The sequence below is a fragment of the Cryptomeria japonica genome, chromosome 4 (genome assembly GCF_030272615.1).
Source record: "Cryptomeria japonica chromosome 4, Sugi_1.0, whole genome shotgun sequence".
Taxonomy (NCBI): domain Eukaryota; kingdom Viridiplantae; phylum Streptophyta; class Pinopsida; order Cupressales; family Cupressaceae; genus Cryptomeria; species Cryptomeria japonica.
In genome coordinates, this window is record NC_081408.1 from 45,046,045 (window position 1) to 45,069,693 (window position 23,649).

The 23,649-nt window shown below is 34.2% G+C and overlaps 2 protein-coding genes across 2 annotated transcripts; one reads left to right on the forward strand and one right to left on the reverse strand.

Annotated features, from left to right (window-relative positions):
- Positions 1-5,928: 5,928 nt before the first annotated feature.
- LOC131874877 (F-box/FBD/LRR-repeat protein At1g13570-like) lies at positions 5,929-7,416 on the forward strand. Its single transcript, XM_059218809.1, has 2 exons — positions 5,929-6,846; positions 7,111-7,416. Exons 1-2 carry the CDS (start codon positions 5,929-5,931, stop codon positions 7,414-7,416), a joined length of 1,224 nt encoding a protein of 407 aa, XP_059074792.1.
- Positions 7,417-8,437: 1,021 nt separating this feature from the next.
- On the reverse strand, positions 8,438-10,528 carry LOC131056815 (uncharacterized). The gene has a single exon (XM_057991087.2). It carries the CDS (start codon positions 10,526-10,528, stop codon positions 8,438-8,440), a length of 2,091 nt encoding a protein of 696 aa, XP_057847070.2.
- Between the last annotated feature and the right edge of the window lie 13,121 nt (positions 10,529-23,649).

The following is a 23,649-nucleotide window of genomic DNA, read 5'->3' on the forward strand; positions in this document are numbered from 1 at the left end:
GGGCACGGTATAAGCAAAATAAATAAAATCAATGAACCCAACAAGAGAAAACCATGGTGAGAATCAAACTCACAATTTAAATAAAATTGATTACAGTGTTTTAGGCTCACTACCAAGGAGCAACATGCATCTGATGGACCTGCAAGGCTAAGGCACACAACCTTATGGTAAGATACAATGACTTGCACAACTAAAACTCACTGCTTTAGGATAAGATACAAAACGCTACCAAGGGATTCATTGTATTCTAGTAACAAAATAAATACTAGAACTAAAATGAAAATGATTCCATGATCATAAAATTATCCTTTAACCACTATGTCAAGTCACCAAAATCATGGAAAACACATTTGACGTCAACCATTGTCTTAAACACTATCACACTCAATATATTTGTTACAAGTCGTTTGCTTTTGGTCTCCTTATGATGTACAATTCAGTGCTTGGGTTTGTGACATAGCTTAACTACCTTCTATGGATTCATTAAAATCTTGCAGTTGTATTGAAAATAAGCAGGTTGATCTTTTGGTGCAATTACAATTGCATTTCTAACAAATGGTATTAGAGCCTAGCTCATGGGTTCAAACCCCTCACTTGTGCTAAGAAGATTGTTGCAAGGTTTGTGTCTTTGGTCTCCTTGTGTTGTGCAATGTAGTGCTCAGGTTTACGATATGGCTTAACCGCCTCTTTTGGAATTATTAAAATCTCATAGTTGTATCGGGCATTAATAGGTCAATCGTTTTGTGCAACAAAAATTTGTTTCTAATAATATTATCATTAAAGCTCTTCAACACCTAACTTTTGCATATTATATATGTAGTAGCAATTTTGATTGCAAATCATTCACATTTACTTCAAATTAGTTTACCCATATTTGATACTCAACTCATACATCCACACATCTATATATACAAGATGGATCAAGGAAACCCCACTCAAGGGTTAGCCACATACACAATATACAATATTACATAAACTAGGCCACCTAAATAAAAAATATCTAATGCGCTCCACTCTAAGTGAAAGAGGAGGCCCAAAGACAACATATTATGCTAATAGGTTTGTTTCCAATGAACTACACATGTTAACACATTCTCCAATATCAATACTAAACATAATATCTAGAAAATAATAAATCTAAAAAATAGTCGATCTCTAAGGAAAAATTATACCTTGTGGATCTACACCCACCATAGAGAGACCCATAGAAACATCCAAATGCAACCACAAGAGAAAATATAGAACAAGAGAATGCGATCTAGCTAAGATAATCCAATCATAATAGCAAGAGAACAACATAAATCAACATTTTGATCACAAAAAATCATAACTTCACCTAATAAACAAGTGAGCACCAAAGAACTCTCTAGAATTCTGCACAAGTAAACATATCCATCAAATCGTAACACAAGATTTCACATATGCAAAATCCACCGAGTGTTTTTCACTCTATTTTGATAAACACCCTCATTGTCAAAGAATATCAACAACAAACTTCTACAACTTGAGGACTTGAAAATATGATAATGTAGCATTCATAGAGCTTAGACATTATATTTAGAATCACAAAACATAACCCTCACTAACTAGAGTAATGCAAAGCATTCTACCACTCGGGTATTAAATACTCTTTCCTACATTGTGAACTTGCCACAATTGTAACTTTCTAGAGAAACTTCATACATATTCACCAAGCATTATATGAACATCTAAATGTATACACCTTTGATCATCAATTCTTGCATTAAACTCAACAACAACACTAGATAGAGAGATTGCATTAGCACAATACCATATCCAAATTAAAATCCATATGACACAAAATTTTTGACATCGATGACAACATAAATCAAATTTCCAACAATCTCCCCCTTTGTTATTGATGGCAACACTTAAAAACATGTACATAATCAAACTGTATTGAATTACCAAAAAATAGTTCTCCTTTGACATCAATGACAAAGGACACAACTCAACATGATATACTAATCTTTCTAACATTCCTTCTGATATAGATACCATCCTTCTACAACTACTTTCTTACAACCATAAAATAACATACTCCACTTTTCTTTGTGGGAGCAACAACAACATTAGTCTAGGAGACAAAGAATAAGCCTTGAATTTCCCCTAGAAAGATGTGTCATATTTATTCATCTAGTTAGAGAAAATAGGGGAAATGGTGCCTAATTTTAGTCATACATACTCAAAATTATCATTCACCAACTCCTTATTAAAGATGTATGCAACTTATTCTTTTGTAGAAATATAATCCAATCCAACTTCATTTTTTGCAACCCTCTCTCTTAAAAAATGATACATGATTGAGATATACATGGAAAACCCAACAAGTACCTTTCTCCATTAAGACCCTTCTTCATAGTACTTCCACAAACATATATGTGAACTAGCTTTATAAGTAGATAATTCAGTGCTCTTGAACCTCCTCTTTGTTTGTTTTCCTAGTTAACACTCCTCACACAACATTAGTAGGTTTGATAATTCCTGGTAAATCTATCACAACTTTAGTAGTACCATTCTTCACCATGTTATCGAAATTGATATGTCCCATTCTTTTATGCCACATCCAACATTCATTGCTCTATGTTAGCAAAAACCTGCTTCCACTCTTATCGTTTACATAGTAAAAATTTCCATTAGTTCTAACATTTTCTTCAACCACTCTCCCAAAATTTTCTTTACTAATCACACATCTGAACATACTTAATATGACTTCGTAATCTTTATTGCACATTTGACTAACACTCAACAAATTGCATCTCAAACCTTCAACATGATAAACATCATCAGTTTTATGTTTACCATCAATTGCAATGCTTTCTATCCCAAAAAGTAGGTGTAGTTTCTTCTCCTACAAACTTCACTAATCCTCCATCATACTTCTCAAGATTATTGAACTTATCTTTATCATAGGTCATATGGTGTGAGAATCCAGAGTCAATGATTCAAGACTTCGGTTCCACTTTGGTATAGATATATTTCAACTATGGTTTTGTATTTACACATTACAAAGTAATGTGTGACTATTATGTAGATAGAAGGTTCTTGGGTTGTCATTTACATAATGAAAAATATATTAGATAGAATGAAGCTTTTATGGTAAGTATTGTGAAGTTCAAATGGTTATTTGAAGTTAGAGCTATGAAACATTGCAAAGCCCTCAAAATCATTTAATATCTTTGGGTTCTTGAGTTATGAATTTTTTCAAAGATAATTTTTAAATAATTCCATGGAAGTTGTGGATGGATCACACATCATAACAATACATAAATCTCATGACATCAAACTTATGAGATGGGGTTTTAGGATATTAGATACATCTTGCAATTGTTAATAAACATTATGAAGAAACTTTGAAATGCTTGTCTAAATAATTTACATTCTAAGAATATTTTGTGAATTTTTTACCTTGTAGAAAGAGAATGTGGTGGTCGAATGTGGGGATTGTTAAATGGAATAATTGGAAAGGATTTAGCACATGTTCTTTGTTAATAATTTAATATAGTAGATAAATATTGGTCTCAAGGATAATCTAATTAATTTGGAACGTAACATTAGGATAAAAATGATTATTGGTGATTTGTAAATTTCAATATAGAATTAGATCTTAAATTGAATATTAGTTCAATTTCAAGCCAAGAAGTTGGTGCTACAAGAAATACAATACATGATTTGGGTTATTTTATTATTTGTTTTCATTTAATAATAGTTCAGCCACTCTTTAAGCTAAATTATAACTATATTGTGAGATTTGATTTTATTCTTGGAGTTGCAAATGAATTGATGATTTATAATAAAGATGACACATTTTCTTTAGATAGATATAATCTTATGATTTTTCTAGATTGTTTTACTCCTATAGTTTCCTTTATCATATCAATGTTGGCTTCATTATCTAGCCTAGATAAATGTAGGGATTAATGATAATGATTATTATTTTTGTTGAGTTGTAATATAATTAACTTGCGTTGGATATTTTCCCTAAACAATCTTTGAGAGTATAAAAATCAAGGATGTCAATTATCAATCATGCAAATGGTTCTTTAAAATTGTACAATAATATATTCCATTTAAAGCATCAATTTAAAGATGTTGATGTATTAAAAATGATTCATTTATTTCTTGATTTTTAAAATCCTTGTTTGATTGGGATATATTTATTTACACAAAGGCATAGCAACATATCATGTAGCCTTGTGCTAGGAAGTAGGTTGAATATGAATTCAAATTTTAAAAATAGTGTAAATTGAATCTTACACCACATGTCAATTCATCTTGAGATAGAAAAGGGCTTGTTTATGGTAAAATTGGAAACAACAACTTTGAAAGACTAAAATAGATTCAACGGCAAAACCCTAGCCTAACAACAACAAAGACCCACCATAACATATGAAGATTTACCTAAGATAATGCAAATCAATAAATCACAAAGATTATACCATCACATGTCCAATACGGTTTGGATCTCCATTCTTCCTATCTTCATTGATCTTGCTTGATATATTTGCTCTCATATTTTATGTTTGCACAAGAGCTCAACAAAGAAAGGAAATGTGGTTGATAGCTAGATCGCATATGAAAGTTTGAATGCTAGTCGAGGAGTTAGTGTTGATAATGAAGGAAGCATCTCCTTATATAGAAGACACTATAATAAATGGAGGGATAAGATTGAGAGGTCTAAAATATAAATAGTCAGCTAGGATTAGAGGGTAGGTAAAGGAAATAAGAAAATAATGAGAGGGTGGGTAGTGTAAGAATTAAGAGATGAATGACATGTGTCATGGGTAGAAAAGGTTAATGAATTAATTAAATAAATAAAGATTCATTTAATTAACAAAAGAAGTGGGATCAATTAAATAAATAAGTATTTATTTAATTTATGAAAAGGGCAATTTAAATAAATAAAAGTATTTATTTAAATGAGGAAAAAGGCTCGAAGAGGATAAATTAATTAATTAAATAAATAAATATTTATTTAATTAGTAGAAGAATTAGGCTTAAATAATTAAATAAATAAAATATTTATTTAATTAGACAAGACAATTTTAGGTGTCTATGGAGCTAAATCACTATCTCTAACAAATACACAGAAATAATAGATAAATGGTTAGAGAAATTGTATAATCTATAAGAACACATGAAAGTTGATAAGTAGTAGATACATAAAAAGGTGTATAATAAAGTAGGTGGATAATATAGAAAAAAGACCCAACTTCAAAATATATTATGTTATTATCAATATGTTTATGTATCAAAACATCCAATCAATATAAAGTCAAATCTAAATACAAAATGATATTACATCTCAATATCTTTCTATAATACTTTCAATTTTCAAAATATAATGACTTTAAATTTGACATAATATAAAAATATATTATTAATGTTTTTCAATTGAATGATCATACTCCCCCACAACCTCAAGTGACCAACTAAACAAGAGTGAAAACCAAGTGGATTGCAAACTACCAATAGAGTCGATGGCCATACCGAGGAAATCATGGTGGACAAAATTACTCATTACGACTCTTAAACATAGACTTTTAAAAAAGCTATTTATCCAGTGCCCAAAGACGTATTGCAGGGTGCGCCAGCTTTCTACAATCGCATTAAGTTGTCCCAAGTTAATGTCGAAAATCGTGGAAAGTGCGTGGCAAGATAAAACTAGGGTAAACGCGTAAATGAAAGTTGATTCCCACACAACACCGGTAATTGCCTAAATGAAAATGAGTTGGCAAGACGACTGTGGAACACTTTTAATTATTTCACGCTGGTGGCGTCGGCTTTGATCTTTTCTTTATTTTTCTAAAACCGTTATAGTATTTAAGAGACCCATTGGTTTCTCAATGCCCTAACCACTCACATATTTCTTCACGCGTTAGGGTTTGAGCTTTCTGAAGGGAAGTTATGGCTCGGAAGAGAAATTCACTACCCTTAAACGATCTGCCAGATAACATACTGTGTTTGATTCTCGGTAAAATCCCTTTGAAAGAAGCAGTGCGGTGTTCTGTTGTCTCCAAAAAGTGGAGATTCTTTTGGACATTCAGAAAAAACCTAAAATTTGCAGGAGATTTGTTCTCTTCGTCAAGTAGTGTCAGTCAAATTGAAAATAGAATAGACCGTATTCTCAAGCTTCATTCTGGTCAGCTTGAAGTTTTAGAGGTCAACAATGCTCGATTGTGTTGTACAAGTCAGAAGATTTCGGATTGGATTCACCAAGTTGCTTGTAAAGGTTTACAGGAGATTAAGATGGAAGGGAAGGTTTTAGAAATTTCTGAAATTGTTCCCACAGCCATTTTTTTATGTCAAAGCCTCAGATCTGTGACTCTGAGGAATTTCGTCCTGACAAACCTGCCTGATGGGTTTGGTGGCTTCACTGAGCTGAAAGCATTGAATCTTTATAAAGTTCAACTGAATGACAAGATCATTGAGCTCATGCTGCAATTGTGTCCAGGTTTGGAAGTTTTAAATCTTCATATTTGCAATGGATTTGAGAGATTGAAGATATGTTCCCAGAATCTCGTTGCTCTCTCTATTTCCTCTGAAATCAAAGCAATAACAGCAAACTGCCCGCGATTATTGAGCCTTATTACATTGCTTGGTGACAATGAGACCCTTAATATATTGCTTGGTAGGATGGAAATAAAATTGGATTTGCCAGTATGTTTAAGCCTATGTACAAATACACCACTTGAACCATTTGCAGGTTTAAGAACACTGAGAAGAATCACCTCTTTGAGAGGGATTGTCTGGTCCAGTCTAAAGATTCTAACAGAATTTCCAGATTTGGAAGAAATGTGTATAAACAAATGTCACTACTGGAGCGTAAGTTTTCTACGGACTATTTTTTTTTGCAAATATAGTATTTTCAATGTTTCTAACAAATGTTTCTAATGTTTCTAATGTTTTCGTCTAATATTTATTAGGGTTGTAATACCCATTTTGAATCGTATATGATATTACTAGAGGAGAGGAAAACTTGTTGATATGAACATTGAAACTGCATGTCTGGTATATTTCTTTCGTTTCTTCTGACTCAATCTTTCAAAAGTATTGATATATTTGCTTTGGTGTGATGGTGCGATGCAGGGAGACTTCAGTGGGCATGATGATGAGGTACTTATACAGCTGGAGAATCTAAAGAGGGTTCATCTGAACATAACCAACTTTAATGACCCCGTGCCTCTACTTACCTGTCTTTTTCGAATAGCTCCTGCTCTGAAAACTTTATTAGTTGCCCGAAAGAAAGGATTCGATGGTCCTAATGCTATGCGATATATCAACCTGGTGATGAATCTACAGAAACCATCAACAGAAACCAAAATTTTCTTATCACGGAATACCGCGGATGAAGAGCGATGCATCGACTGCAATCTTGTGTTTAAAAGTTTCTGAGAGAGAGAGAGAGAAAAAATCTTGCTGTGAAGTGGAACACAGTATTTATCTGAGCCTCAACGGAGGCTTTACTTAGGGTTTGTGTTTAAACTTTATATTGGTTTATATTACAGTTGGAACCATGAAATGGTATTATTACACATAGAAGGTGAGAAAGTTGTATTTTATGGAGAGGAGGACTAAATTTAATGTGTTCAAGAAGTCATTCTAATAAGATTTTCTCTTTAGCATTTATGGGATAAGATTAATTTCTCCCATTTCGCATGAGGAGAACTGCATGAGTTTTTTACATAGGTAAAATATAGATTTTTCATAAAGTAGATAATTAGAGTTTTTTGCTGTTATGTTGTCTTTTATTTTTAGCTTTTCTTTCATTTGTTAAAGAATTCTATTTATTAAAGCAATTGTAATGCATTCTTTAGCGATCATTTGATCAAGAAATTCGTGGAAACTTTTCAAACAATAAAAAAAATTATGTTTATTATTCCAATGCTTTCTAGTAATTTTTTATCTAGTCTTTATCATTTACCACTTTGTTTGAAGGTACTTTCAATCTTTTAGCTATCTTTTCACCCATATACTTTTTTTTTTCCAATTAGTACTTTCTTGTCGGAAAAATTTTAAAATATTTGTAAATGAGAAAATGTTACAACTAGCCTAGATATCTTAATACATCTATCTAAAATACGCTGAGAGATATCAGTCTCGAGGCGCCTATTTTAAATTGTTGTTGAAAATATTTAGGCACCTCGAGACTGATATCTCTTGGCGTATTTTAGATAGATTTATTAAGATATCTAGGCTAGTAGCATCCGCAACGCAACATGTAAAGTATTAATTTATCACCTTTTGTTTTAAATAAAGCATATTTATCCTTTACAAATCATGATGCCTATCCTATTCAATGGAGTGTACAATAGGAATTCATATTAAATGCAACATTTCATCTTTAAAAACACAAATTTAATCCCAATTTTAATAGAAGAGTTCAATTCAACAATGTATACATTACATAAAAATATTATGTTTCCAAATATTTGAGTCTTTCTTCCTCTGCTTTCCTTTTGGTGAGTTGCTTTCCTGTCTTCATTTTTTCATAATGATCATATGAAAATGGTGGTGAGATTCTAATTCCATCCAAGGCCTTAACACGTGATATAGCAACAAATGTTAATCCTGACCTTTCTCTTGGTCCTATGTCAATTGTTGCCTTTGAAAGAGTCAATCCTTGTGATTTATGGATTGTTAGTGCCCAAGCCAATCGTAGTGGCAATTGACGTGTACGGCCCCTTTGTATTGGTGAAATAGGAATCAAATTAGGAGATGCATCTTCAAAAGGAAGTCCAAAATAATTGTCAAATTCAACCATAACATATGTTGGTGGATCTGGTGGGGCACATCCAGGTTTGTATATGATATTTCGGATGTATCCTAAAGCTCCATTCACAAGACCTGCTTCTATCCATAAATTAGATGTTAACATGACCCTTGCATCCTTAGAAATTAATAATTCAACATCTAACTCATCATTTTGACCTCCTGCTGGATTAGTACTACCTTCTTTACTTGCAATGCTTCGGGCTATTGGTCTTCTTAATGCATATAACTTTTTTCTATTATGGTTATGCACATTGTCATTTGTTGCAAATAGATGAATATTATTATCAAACTCCTCCTTAATTGTTGGATGTAATGAAGCATCTGTTCTTGTCATCAATAATTTCCAATCATCTATACTTGGATGTGCATCTCTAATATTTGTGAGTAATTGGCGAAACCTTTGTTGGTCTTTAGTTTCTCCATCTTGTCTAAACACCTTATCCAAAGTAACAACTGTCTTAAACTCTTGCCATAATAATTTTGCATGCACATTACTATCATAAGGTGGTTTGTCACTAACAGGAGGTAGTTGTCCCAAATCTCCTACCAAAATGATTGATCTTCCACCAAAACTCATGTTTGATTTTTCAGGAAAAGCTTGACGTAGTCTTGAATCAATATTTTGTAACAAATTTTGTCCAATAAAACTCATTTCGTCAATCAATATATATTTAATATGTTGAATTTCTTCTTGGAGACTTGTGAGTCTTGTGCCTTCTAATTCAGCAAAATCTACAATAGGTATTCGTAGAGTTGAATGAATTGTTGATGCACCAATGTTAAATGCTGCAACTCCAGTTGGTGCTAGTAATAATAAGGGAGAACATTGTGATCCTGATGCATCATTAAGAGTTTGACGAATTTCATGAATCAGATATGATTTACCTGTTCCAGGTATTCCTTGAATTATCATGTATAGTGGCATGGCATTGTCAACTTGATTATAATGTGACATAATAATATCAAGTTCTTTTTTTTGCTTAGCACCTAAAGTTCCATATGATATACTTGACATCATATCATCAGGTATTAATAAGCCATTCTCTTTCATAGTGTTGATAAAATTTATTGCTATATTTGTGTAATCATCTCCTTGATATTCTGCACTCCATGGATTTTGTTTATCAATATCTCTTCTTCCCAACATATCTATTTCTGTTACATCCATAATTTGTCCACGATGTAGTCTTGATATGATCTCCCACTCATGTTCGATTGTATTTTGATTATTTGGTAAATCATCATCATCTTCAAAATCATTATGATCTTTAGTTTCATTTGTTATAATCCTTCGTTCCAAATGCCATGGATTATAGTTGAGTGACTCCCAATTTGATATAACTATGTTATCATCAAGTCCAATATCTCTTTGGATATTATGAAATGGCTTGTACAACAATAACTCTGACCAACAAAAATCAACCCATTTTTTTGATTGGCGTGTAGGTACGGTGGTAAATCTTGGAAACACCCTCACAATAGCTGCTATAGTCCTTGCTTCCCATTTGTTATCTCTTTTTCTCTTGGAATTATAAGTCCATGATCTAGCTGCATCTATAAGTGTGACACTTTCCATTACATATGGTCTATCCATGTATCCTTCAATGAAATGTTTTAGGTGACGTTCATCATCATTTTCTTCATTTGTTATTACTGGCTTGAACACCTCTCTTGAAACATTTAAAGTAACAAAAACTCTACTACTTTCTACCAATGGTAACTCTAGTAACATATGACATGTTTCTTGTGCTCCAATGTCCCTCTCAATGAGTGTTTCTGTTAGAAGTCTCCTATTTGTTCACATCGTTGTCTCATATAATTTCGAGCATATTCTCTTCGATGCTCTTTTCTTTGCTCTTCATTTTCAAAACTTGTCCTTGGACGACGAGGCATCCTACAAATTTAATTATAAATTATTACATATTTAAAAATATCCTTATTAATAATGTATACTACCTATTTTAAATATGTACATATCAAGTTAATATCAATTTAATTAAAATAAAAAAAATAAAAAAATATATAATTAAATATAAAACTAAAAAAGAATATAATATAAATAAAATTTATTTAAAAACTAAAAAAAATATTAACTTAATTATACAACTTAGGTTCATATCAACTTAATTATATACAAAATATATGAGAAATATTAACTTAATCATATTATTTAATTATATAAATTAATTTAATATCAACTTAATATATAAACTACTATAAATAATATAGAATTAAAAAATATTTACTTTTACTAAAAAGATAATAAAAAATATCATTATCCATTATATATATAATACCCATTTTACATTACAGGTAAAATAAAGTAAAAAGGACTTACATTTTTTAGAGTATTTATTTGCACCACCTTGCACTATATTCTGGGTAAATTTATTCCCACTATTTGCACTATTCGCAGTTGCTGGTAAATTTATTTGAAGTATTCGCACTATTCGCACTTGCTGGTGATAATTTTTACAATTCATCGGTATTTATATTAGTTTGAAACGTTATGACTATTTAGTTGTCGGTTCAAAAAATATAATATTTATTAATTATTAAATAATACTTGTTGGCTTTCAATTTATTAAAGTTAACATTTTTTTTTTAACACGGTCACGCCATCTCACTCCACCCCGTGCTGCCACTGTAGGTTACGCCTCTCGGCGTAAATATATGTTACATAAATTTTTTAGAGTAAACTTTTTAAAATAATTATAAATTTAATCTATTATAAATGAGACTATTTTAAAAAGTATATATATATTTTTTTATTGAGGTCTAATCCTTATGATGTTGAAGCCTTGGAACTTCACTAGTAGACAAATTTGCCTTTCAATTAAGAAATATTTGTGGTTTGTAAATATAATAAGCATATTTATTGTTACAATTTAATAATTGACATTGTTGAATAATAAAAAAAATTGATATTATATGTCTTTTATATAATGATAAAAAATAATATAAATTAATGATATAAGGATGGATAAGATCTCCTTTCTCAAGGCCTTTTTGCCACCTTATTTTGTTAGAGTAGAAATTTGTAACTAAAAACGGAAGGGCTCCATGTTCTTTGGTCAAAGGACATATTATAATTTATTTTAAGATTAAGAATGTTTGATCTCTTTAGGTGAACAAGAACATAAAATTTGTTTTCAAGGTTTATTTAGGAGTTGTGTTTTAAAATTATTTTGGTTGAATGCTATTATTACATTTGAAGGTGAGCAAGTATGTATTTTATGGAAAGAATGATTAATTTTAATATGTTCAACAAATCATTCCTCTACCATTTTCTCCCCATGTCTTTTAATTATTAATTTTATTTAGTGTTTTTTCTATTATATTTTTAAAAAAATTGACATTTAATTGTTGTGTAGTTTGAAAAAGAGTAATTTTAAAAGTCTACAAATAATTCTTATTTTTAAATTTTAAAAAATTGAATTTATTTCAAAACATTTAAATTTATTTATGAATGATAAATTTAGAAAAATTATGAATTTAATTTTTTTATAAATTTTAAAATCATTTGGCTAGTTATAAATACAATAATCATTTTTATGTTATTAAATAAATAATAATTAAAAACAAAATAAGATGAATTAATGATGTTAGGGAAGTGAAATATGAGTTATTTGTCTCCTTATGCAATGATCTTTTTATCTCTTCTCTCCTCTTAGGAGTAAGCATCTATAGTCCAATAATAAACAATCTTAGATTCTTGGCCAATATCTTCACAATTTATTTTGATTGTAAGACGATCTCCCCCCTTCAAAGTAGTGGAATGATGTGTGTTATGTATTAGAGAGATCCCTCTATGAGAGTATAAGATGCTTCAATTTTGTAAACTGAAGGACCTACTTTCATAGGGGGGATTTCTTTTTGAAGTGTTGGAAGAGCCATTTTCATCATTTTGTAATGGAAGAGGGGTTGGTGGTGGTGTCAAATATTGATATATTTTATATTAAATAATTCTAGTAAGTAAAATTATAATCATTTATATTAAAAAATATTAAGATATTCAATTAAATGTATTCATTCTAATTTAATTATTTTTATTTATAATAATAGATTATTAATTCAAGAAAAGTATTACATTTAATCATAAATATATTCTTCTTCCTCTTTGTATCATATGATCATTTAGGATAAAATGTAGACCCATCCTCTACTCTATTTATTCTCATCCTAGGCTAGATAGGCCCAAGGGGATCATTGTCCTACTTTTTACACCTTCTCCAAAACCCATATGTCATGCACTTGAGCCATTTGTTCCCATTGATACCTAAATACTACAATATGTTGAAAGCTTCAAATACTGTTAGACCAAAGAGATGTCCCAAACAATTCAAGATTGTAATTACTATCATATCCTCCATTTTTCAAAGCAATGTACACAATCAGACTTGAAAATATTTCTAATTTTGTTAGTTCTAGTGTACTTATTCCTTTTATTGGATCGACCCAATGGTTTATGCTCTAATGTCACCCTTTGCCTTGGAGAGAGTATGTAACACATACCTCCCTTGTATTATTCTTTCACCATTGTAAAATTTACATAAATTTATCCCAATAGTCACTAAATTGGCCAACCTGTCTGCCTTAGTATTATCTTCCTTATACGTTTGATTTATAATAGTCAATTTAAATTTGTTCATAATTATATAGAAACCTCTAAAATCACCTATACTTTCCAAATTGAAGATTTTACCTTTTGATTATATTATTAATAAGAAGGGAATCTCCTTCCACAACCATATTATCAATCCTTAATTCTACACCCTTCTTCAAATCAACAATTAAGTCTTGAAGCTTTGTTTTGTTATTAGTACCCTTGACTAAGGATTTGATGATCCTTCATAGAGGTTTAATATCTACATCCCTTATTGTGCATCCTACTATTGATAACCCATATTTCCCCTAGATACCATGTCAAAATTTAGTTTAAACATCCCCACTTGAGATGCTTGCCATACATCCTCCTTTCTTAATTTTTGATAAACCTCAAGGGCCCACTACCCAAGGTATATTAAAAACATACTATCATATCCTCATATAGGCATCTTATTCAAATAATTTTGAATTTTCAAGGGAATGTTCTCTAACTACTTTTACCATAACTACTTCTACTATGTTAAGAAAAGTAGAAAAGTATATCTGTTTCTCCTAAGAGATTCTCTAGTTGTATTCTTTCTAAATTTACTAAATTAAAGTAGAAGGTGACAATATCCATATGTAAGCAAATAGAGCTATGTTTTTTAATATTTGTGATGATTTGAACAAATTGATTATATCAAATTGAAGGGAATCTATCCATCTTAGTCTTGTACATAACCATCTCTAACACTCTTCAAAAAATGAATAAATAAATTATTTAGTATCCCTTTACCAACATTGCATAAGAAATATTTGGATGGACTATACATACCTACCTTAGAAAACTATTCTAGATTGTTAGAATTTTCTTCTACAATGCTACCCATGTTAATGTTCTAGATTTAGAAAAAAAAGCTTATTCCAATATAAATTTACCAGTGACTCATTTTATTCCATGTATTGTCCTCTTTCTAAATATTTATACCCGTCTCTTATATTATAGTTTTTTTTCTTAGATCTATTACAAATAATACTATCTTGTCCCTCTTTAAGATGCACTACCTTCTCTTTGAGAAGCTCTTGCATCAACAACATGTCCTCCCTTGGTAAGCCCATGTCATCAAAATTCTCTTAGTAATAATATATAACCTAACCACCCCATTGACGTTTTAAAATTTTCATAAAATAAATACCTAACACTTTGTTTAAGAATACTTTCCCCAACCATGAAGATTTCTTGAAAAATGTAGACTGAACATCATGAATATCTTAGGTTAAGTAGTCTGATATAAACTATATGCACTCTCTTATGAAGTTTCACATGTTGGCAATTGACACTCATCTCATGGTTGTTGATGCTTGATTAATGGTTTAGGGTTGTCATTGACAGCAACTCTTCTTGAGATTACTATCTGATAATCATGGATCTTAATATCCGGAAGCAGATGTGAAATGGTAGCCAGTTAACTGGTATTTCAGGTTGAACAAAGCAGTTTGGTCTAGAAGCTTTCCAGTGATTACAGTGTCATGAATCATGTATAGGATGATTGGGCCGACATAGAGACAATATTTTATCATCAATTTGGTGATCCACATTTATCTTTGGTGATCAGATCAAGCTGACATAAGACTACACATTACATTAGTAGGCCAACTTAGTGAATGATCTATTTTTGTGATTGCGGATATATAAGATCAATGTAGATGATATTTTTTATTTATGGTATGGTTGTATGTGTGTCAATGATGATTGATAATCCTTTGTAGCACATTTTCACATGCACATTCTCGATCGGATAGCTGGTTGAGGTTGAGAGCAGGGCAGAACAAAGTAGGATAGTAGAGGTGATACAATTAGTATATTTGCCACTTAACTGAAACTCATCCAAGCATTGTAGATGCCATTTTAGAGTTTATTTTCTATAATTCATCATTGTATTTGATTAGTAAGGCAGTGATCCTTCCAAGGTTGTAGCCCTTATTGTATATGAGTAGTGATCTCTAGGTAGTGTGCCTGAATGCAAGTACATTCCTCATTTTGTAATATTATCTTGCTACTGGCCATAGTGGAATAATATTGTGGGTTCAAATCCCATAATGGTTTTCCCATTTGGGTTTCCACATAAGAATTCTATTGTGATGATTTTGTGGTTGGTTACTTTGCATTTTTGCATTTCAATTTCATGTTTATGCTTCTGATGGTTTAAATTTAAGTCAAAAAATATATCAACCGGTAGATCACTAATTCACCCCCCTCTCAATGATCCCTAATTCCAACAATTAGTATCAAATTCCAGTTCCTTTGAGGAATCCTAACCACTTGAGGAAGGTCTAGGAGATTGAATCAATGGATTCTAGTTTTCAAAGATAGCTCAGTGTGGCACTTGAGGATCTTAATGCAACAAGAAATGAGATCAGTTCCTTGAAGAGAAACCTAAAGGTTGTTGATGAATTTATTAGTGACTTGAGGGAACAAGTGACACTTAAAGAGACAAGAGGAAGGAATTTATGGACAAACTAAAGGAGAAAGAAGATCAAATTATGGAAAATCAAGGTAAAGTTGGCGAATTTGACCATCTTGAGAGAGAGAATGTTGGATTTAAGAATGAGATCCAATCCATTATGATGAGGCTGACTAAGGAGATTGAGGAACAAAAGAAGAATGAAGAGAATTTGACTCAATCGTTAAAAGGAAGAGAAGATGAATGCTTCAGGCTTACCTATTAGAATAACCAATTGAAGTTGGAGTTGACACAATCAAGGAATAATGGTCAAGAACTTGAATGAAAGATCGTTGCCCTAAGAGGTGAACTTGCTACTACAAATGAATAAAAAGAAAAATTGAATGCTAGCTCAACAAGGCTTGATGAGATGTTGGAAAGTTAGAGACATGGAAAGGACATGTGAGGAATTGGATTAGAGAAAAAAGAATCCTCGGGATTCGGACAAAGCAATGCAAAACCTAATCAGAAGAAGAACAAAAATCCTCTGGTAAGACAACCTAATGCTCATAAATTTAATGGTATATTCTTTACTTGCAATAAATTTGGTCATATGGCAAATCAATGTAGAATTAGGATGAATAATGTAATGAATAATGTGAACAATGGTCCTACCTTTACCGGTCAATGTTTCATATGCAATAATTTTGGTCACAAGTAAAACATGTGTAGAGCAATAATAAATAATTTAAAAAATAAGAGATGCTATGCATGTGGGATGTTTGGAGATATTTCTAACCAGTGCAGGATGAGACCAAATAAAATGAACTTCAAATCGATGTAGAATTTTATTTATCGTGCATGCAATCAAACTTGTCACATTGTAAGCTATTGCAGAAGCAAAAAGAGTGCTCTGGTAGAAAAGAACAAATCAGATGAGAAAGGAAAGACAAAGGTAGAGGAGATCAGAGACAAGCATGAGAAGATAAGGGTCAGAAAGGATGAATCCAAAGTAGATAATGGATCTACACCCAAATCCGGTGTAGGATCTTCATCTGGTAACTAGGGCTTTTTGCCTTGGGGGAACTTTTCATTTAGATTCAAAGAACCCCCTCTTCGGTGATCTGCAATGGATTTCAGAAGGCTTAAATCATATATGCAGCTATTATCCAGAAGATTTAGTGAATATTTGATGCTCTGGTAAGCAACTCCATGAAAATCAAGGTAATCGGTTGTAGCATTTATTACAATGGAGAATTAGGTTTTTGAAGGATAAAAAGACATTTGAAAGCTTTATTTTTCACAATGTGATCAAGAGATAAGTGAGGTGCATAAGAGAAAAGTAATTTGGTGACCCTAAAGCGAATATCTATTCCCAATTGCGAATTGAGGTATTTATCTATTTCAGGATATCATATTTTGAAAACCCTAAGTTCAAAATGGCTTTTGTATCTGGAATTGCTACCCCGCTAGTAGCGGAAATCAAGGATAGGGTTTGACCCATTTTCAAAAAATATCCTTTCAAATCTCTCGAGGATGATCCTGAAGGAGCATTTTCCTCTGTACCCTACGATATTTTTCACAATGAGGACATAAGGGAATATATCCATTATGATCTTGATGAATGCAAGAGTGCTGACATGCTCACCCTATACAACAAGCATCTAGTGGACAACTTGGGAAATGTTGACCTGGAATATCAGCATCTGCAGGCCAAGGGTTTCTCTCAGTTCATACATTTTTTGTCTTTTGATGAGAAAGAATGGATCTTGTTCATGGTGAAAATGGATACAATAATAACAAAATTGAAAGGCTAAATGAATTCAACCACCAAACCCTAGCCTAACAATCAACAAAGATCCACCATAACATATGAAGATTACCTAAGACAATGTAAATAAAACAAAATCACAAAGATTATACCATCACATGTCCAATAGGGTTTTGATCTCCATTCTTCCTATCTCCATTGATCTTGCTTGATATATTTGCTCTCAGATTTTATGTGCACAAGAGCTCAACAAAGAACGGAATGTGGTTGCAAGTAGGATCGTAGTGTAGCCAAGTCCTTAAGATTAGTCATTAGGGTTTGATAATGAAGAAAGCATCTCCTTAAATAGAAGACACAATATGAAATGGAGGGATAAGATTGAGAGGTGTAAAAAGGAGGTCGGCTAGGATTAGAGGGTAGGTAGAAGAAATAATAAAATAATGAAAGAGGTAGGTAGTGTAGGAATTAAGAGATGAATGATATGTGTCATGTGTAGAAAAAGCTAATGAATTAATTAAATAAGTAGAGATTTATTTAATTAATAGAAGAAATGGGATCAATTAAATAAATAAAATATTTATTTAATTTAGGAAAAGGATAATTTAAATAAATAAATGTATTTATTTAAATGAGAAATAAGGCTAGAAGAGGATAAATGAATTAATTAAATAAATAAAGATTTATTTAATTAATAGAAGAATTAGGCTTAAATAATTAAATAAATAAAATATTTATTTAATTAGACTGGACAATTTTGAGTGTGTACATTTTGCCCCTCTTTGAGACAATGCGACTTGTCGCATTGTTTCAAAGAAGATAAGATGAACTGATACAGAGTTGCCCCAGTATGGGAATGATATGCCCCCTCGAGAGATTGGATGAAAATGTCTGAAAAGATTGCAGACAATCTCTCGATAAGAAGAAAAGGCTAGAATGGACTGACCGAATAAAGTGACAGAGTCACGGGATAATGAAGACTGACTCAAGAAATGAAGGCTATGGCTAGAGTAGGCTATAAGATAGACCACGGGAAAAAGACATCCTCATTGTCATCTACACCTTCACGAGATCAAAGTGCAGAGCGAGAAAAGAGCAGCAGCAGTCAGCAGCGATGGCCTTCATGCACAGATTCGATCGTGTTCGCCAATTTCAGAGACCAACAGAGGCAGGAGAGCCGGTAAGTACCACCAAACCTCCTCGTACTTTGACGCATTTACTTTTGTCATTAATGCATGCTAGTTAGAGCAATAAATGCGCTTAGGAATAGGGTACAAAAAGTTCAAAACTGTGTAACCACGTCTGCGTTGGTGTCAGGCGCGTCTATGTCGGTGCCAGGCATGTCTGTGTCTTGAACCGCGTCTACGTCAAATGCGGCCGCGTCTACATCAAATGCGGCCGCGTCTACGTCATGCAGGGGCGTTTGTGTTGCCAAGTCGCGTTTATGCATAGTATAGGCACGTTTATGTCATACAGGCGCGTCTGTGTTGTTAAGGCGCGTTTGTGAGTTAAAAGCGCATTATGTCCAAAAAAAAGCAAGTTTTGTCTTCTAGGTCAAATCGGCAGTTCTGTGATGAACATATGTTGTCGATTGGATAAGCTACTGAGGGGATACACTCAAGTAGGTCCTCTAGGAAGGCTAGGATAGATCAAGGCACTTTGTGATGAACAGGGAGCACCAAGATAGAGTACTTTGTGATGAACTGGGAGTACCCAAAGTATGAGCAGCACTTTGTGATAAACAGGGAGTGCGAATGTGAATAACACTTTGTGACGAACAGTGAGTGTCACACACGTAGTACTTTGTGATAAACAGGGAGTACTACTAGGATAGAAGCAACACTTTGTGATGAACAGTGAGTGTCACTAGGATAGATAACCATATGCATTTAGATGGTAGTTTGTGATGAACAGTGAATGTCACCATTACTGACACAAGTGATTTGTTTGACTGTAGGGGTAGAGGTCATGGACGCAGCTTTGTTCATTTATATGACATGATCACATCGCAGTCGCGGATTGGCAAGTTGGAGCATTGGTGGCAAGTGATAGATGACATTGATGTAGTCATCTGGAGACCATATCTGGGATGCGAGGAGTGGGAGGATGACGCAGTGGAGCTGCCCTACACCTTCCGGAGCAGGTACCTGATTGGGCGGACGCCCTATGTTTTAGAGAGACAGCTGGTGGACAGGGTATGCAGGCAGTATGGCAGGATCTAGAGGATGCCACAAGGCTTGGGTATGTATGCCCGTACAGTTAGGGATCAGGTGCAGTTTGGGCCTTTATTGTCATATGATCAAGCGCTGACACAGCTAGCAGAGATGGTGCCTCTACCCTGGGATATGTGGCCGAAGATCAAGGATGTCGGGATGGATGCAGAGTATGCAGCATATTGGGCAGAGCATCCATTCCCCTGATTGACAGATCCAGGAGAGCTACTGGAGGGAGATGGAGGAGGAGACGATGATGATGATGGTGGAGGTGATGGGGGTAGAGGCCGACGGAGGCGGAGGGGAGTATTTAGGGAGAGGAGAGTTGCACCTCAGAGAGAGGGTGGACAGGAGGGATAGGCTCAGGTGGTGAGAGGTCGTGGTGGATTGCCCCTACAGGTACCAGCAGCACAGGGTCCTAGAGCACAGGGACAGAGACAGGGACAGGTACAGGGACAGGTGCCAGCAGCACAGGAGTAGGGACGGAGACAGGTACAGGGACCTAGGCATATACAGAGACAGGTACCCGTATAGGCACCAGTACATGTACAGGTACAGGGGTAGGCACCTATAGAGGGAGAGCCACGAGCAGAGGCAGAGGGGGGAGATCTAGAGGAAGATGAGCTGATTGAGCTCAAGGAGATCTGCCAGGGCTAGGCAAATGAGATACAGGATCTGGAGAGGGAGAGGGATCAGCTCAGGATGAGGCTCAGGGATACTAAGCGGGAGAGAGATCAGGCGATTCAGCACTACACAGAGGCTGAGACAGCACTGAGGGCAGGGAGGCAGGTGGCGGAGGACGCAAGAGCAAGCTATGCATATGTCCTGCGAGTAGGGGAGGAGATTGCCTACTGGAGGGACCTTTATTATGGTGTAGTGCCAGTAGATCAGCGGGCGAGGAGCTTCCATAGACCATCGCAGACAGCGATAGCTATGGGAGGGAGCCGGAGGAGACAGGCATCGAGTGGTGGGGTTATGGGTCCTCCACCACCACCAGATAGAGGGGACAGGAGAGATCATCCTGGGGCAGGTCCTTCAAGGGCTCAGATTTCATCGAGGCCAGGCGGCTCCGAGGGAGGGAGTTCATCATAGCCTTAGAGGGCTCCCTATGTATTAGTATTGTACCATTTTTGTATGATGATGTAGACACCTGCGGGTGATTTTGTAGCCATATGATTTTTTGACATCATTGTACCATGACACTTTTGATTATATATATGAGATGATTCATTTTTGTGGCAACTATATGCATGTGTACCTATGTGATGAGATTTTTCATGATGTATGTTTTATGTGATGCTTATAATATGGATGCAAATATGTATATGATGCAATGCAATATTTTTGTTCTTTTGTGTTTTATATGTGATGTATGATGCAAATGTGAATGTATGTAATGCAGATGAATATGATAATGCAAATGTAAATTGTGCTAACAGGTGTTGTGTGCAGGATGTGATGCAGTTGTGATATCTATATGTATGTATGAAATGCTTATATGTGGTAATGCAAGTGCAAACTATATGAAATGCAAATGTTTTTGGTGTGTCATTATACTCAGTCATGTGATAGCAGGCTACACGGACTCAAGAAAGATGATGGAAGTCAATCAAGAAGGGGGATGAAAGACAGAAGATATGAACGTGAAAGAGCTTCTTGTTCGTTATCATCATTGAGCTTTATTATGGCAAGTAGGTTATGACAATCGAGGCATATGTTTGACCCAGAAAGTCATTGTACCTGTTTGCATGGAGATAAGACAGTCACAAACAAGGAATGCCCCAATTCATACTAGACTCACAGTGTCCTCATATCCTTGGACAAGTCATAGCATTACTTAAAAGACAATCCACAGACAGCAAATCGAAATAGGTGATGATACCCCATCCTCGCCTTTCTAGTCAAAGACATCCTGGAGATATAATCTCTAGTCAGATACATCCTAGAAAAGCTAAAAGACATGTCACCAAAAGAGAAAATCAAAAGAAAACCAATACTCGACACCAACATCCACTGTAGTCCTCAAGTTTAGTGTCTCTTGTCACTTGTATAAGTCAAATTTGATTGTGGTCACAATGTTCACTTTCACAAAAAGGATAGATAGCACTGAACCATATGTTGTCTGAGTTTGTTGAAAGATTTGATTTGTTGAAGCTCATTGTTGCTATTGTGTCTCATCTGAAACTAACTGAATCCATGAAGTTGATACCTTATTGCGAAGAAGACGGAACTTTATTTGCGGATCTATGATGCGAATGTTGCTTTATTGCAGATTGTGCGTGAATAGACTGAAGGAAGTTGGAAGAAACTATACTCCTCGAAACATGTGATATTCTCAGTTCCACACCCATCACTAGACATAGGATTTGCCTTAGCCACAGATAGGATCTGACTTATTATGGATAGAAAGGGAGGTTTATTATGAATGGCTAACCAATCTTGGGTAGATCAATAACAAGCCATGATAGGAATGGGTAAGTTTATTATGGATGAATAGGTTGTGAGTGTGTGCAAAGTGAAAGGATGAAAGTGAATCCTGAAGGAGGGAGGAGCAATGTCTCTACACATGGCGCTGGTGACCCAGTTTTCACCATGGTACTTGCCCAGGGCACCACCGAAGTGGTTTTCACCATTGGACGAAATTAGTTCTCTTTACTTTTTTCAATTTTTCAATTTTTTTTGTGTCACAAGGCGCCTGTTTGCTAGGTTTTCACCAAGTAACGATTTTTTGTTTTTATCATTTTTTTTTTTTTTTTGAATTTTTTTTTTTTTTTTTTGTATTTTTGAATTAGGATATCCCAAAGAGCTATGTGTAGAACCTATGAAGGTGCATGCTATTGATAGGATCCTCCAAAGGTTCACCTTCTGTAGTTGAGAGCTGATATGCCCCAGATCCATAAGCTATTGTAACAATGTAAGGACCAAGCCAGTTTGGTTCGAACTTGCCCTTCTTCTCTTTGTCTTGCTAATTCTTGGGGTTTTCTCTGAGAACCAAGTCACCTACCTCAAATGTGCGAGGCTTGACCTTGTGATTGTAGCTACGACTCATTTGTTGTTGGTAAGCCTTGAGATGATTAAAAGTAGTTTGTCTCCGTTCATCCAACAGTTCTAGTTCTTGTAAGCGAGAGACCCTATAGTCTTCATCAGTGATGATGTTTTGCAAAGAGACCTGTAAAGAAGGTAACTCGACCTCAATAGGCAAGATGGCTTCAGCGCCATAGACAAGTGAATAGGGTGTAGCTCCTGTAGGTGTGCAGACACTTGTGCGGTAGGCCCAAAGTGCAGGATTGAGTTGGATATGCCAATTACGGCCAGCGTCATCGACTGTCTTCTTGAGGATTTTAAGGATTTTTTTATTAGATGCCTCGGCTTGGCCATTACCTTGGGGGTAATATGGTGTGGAGAAATGATGGGAAATATGGAAGCGGTCACAGAGTTCATGAACATCTTGATTTTTGAAGGGACGCCCATTATCAGTAATGATGGAATCAGGAATACCATATCAGCATATGATATAGTTAAGGATGAAGGTAGCAATCTATTTTCTAGTGACTTGTGTGAGAGGCACGGCTTCAATCCATTTTGTGAAATACTCTGTGGCTGTGATAATGAATTTATGACCATTAGAAGGAGGGTGAATCTTGCCTATGAGATCAAGTCCCCACTGACAAAAGGGCCAAGGAGATGCAAGTGGTTGTAGTTCTTGCACTGACACATGTATGAGGTCTCCATGAATTTGACATTGCTTATATTTCTTGACAAACTGATAAGAGTCTTTTTCCATATTGGGCCAGTAATATCCAGTCCTAATGAGTTTCTTGGCCAAGGTAGGACCACTAGC

Excerpts from the sequence above, each read along its gene's own strand:
- LOC131874877 (XM_059218809.1), top strand. The coding sequence starts at position 5,929 with ATGGCTCGGAAGAGAAATTCACTACCCTTAAACGATCTGCCAGATAAC. Across the intron at positions 6,847-7,110 it reads ACAAATGTCACTACTGGAGC|GGAGACTTCAGTGGGCATGA; the intron begins GTAAGTTTTCTA and ends GGTGCGATGCAG.
- LOC131056815 (XM_057991087.2), bottom strand. The coding sequence starts at position 10,528 with ATGTTACTAGAGTTACCATTGGTAGAAAGTAGTAGAGTTTTTGTTACT.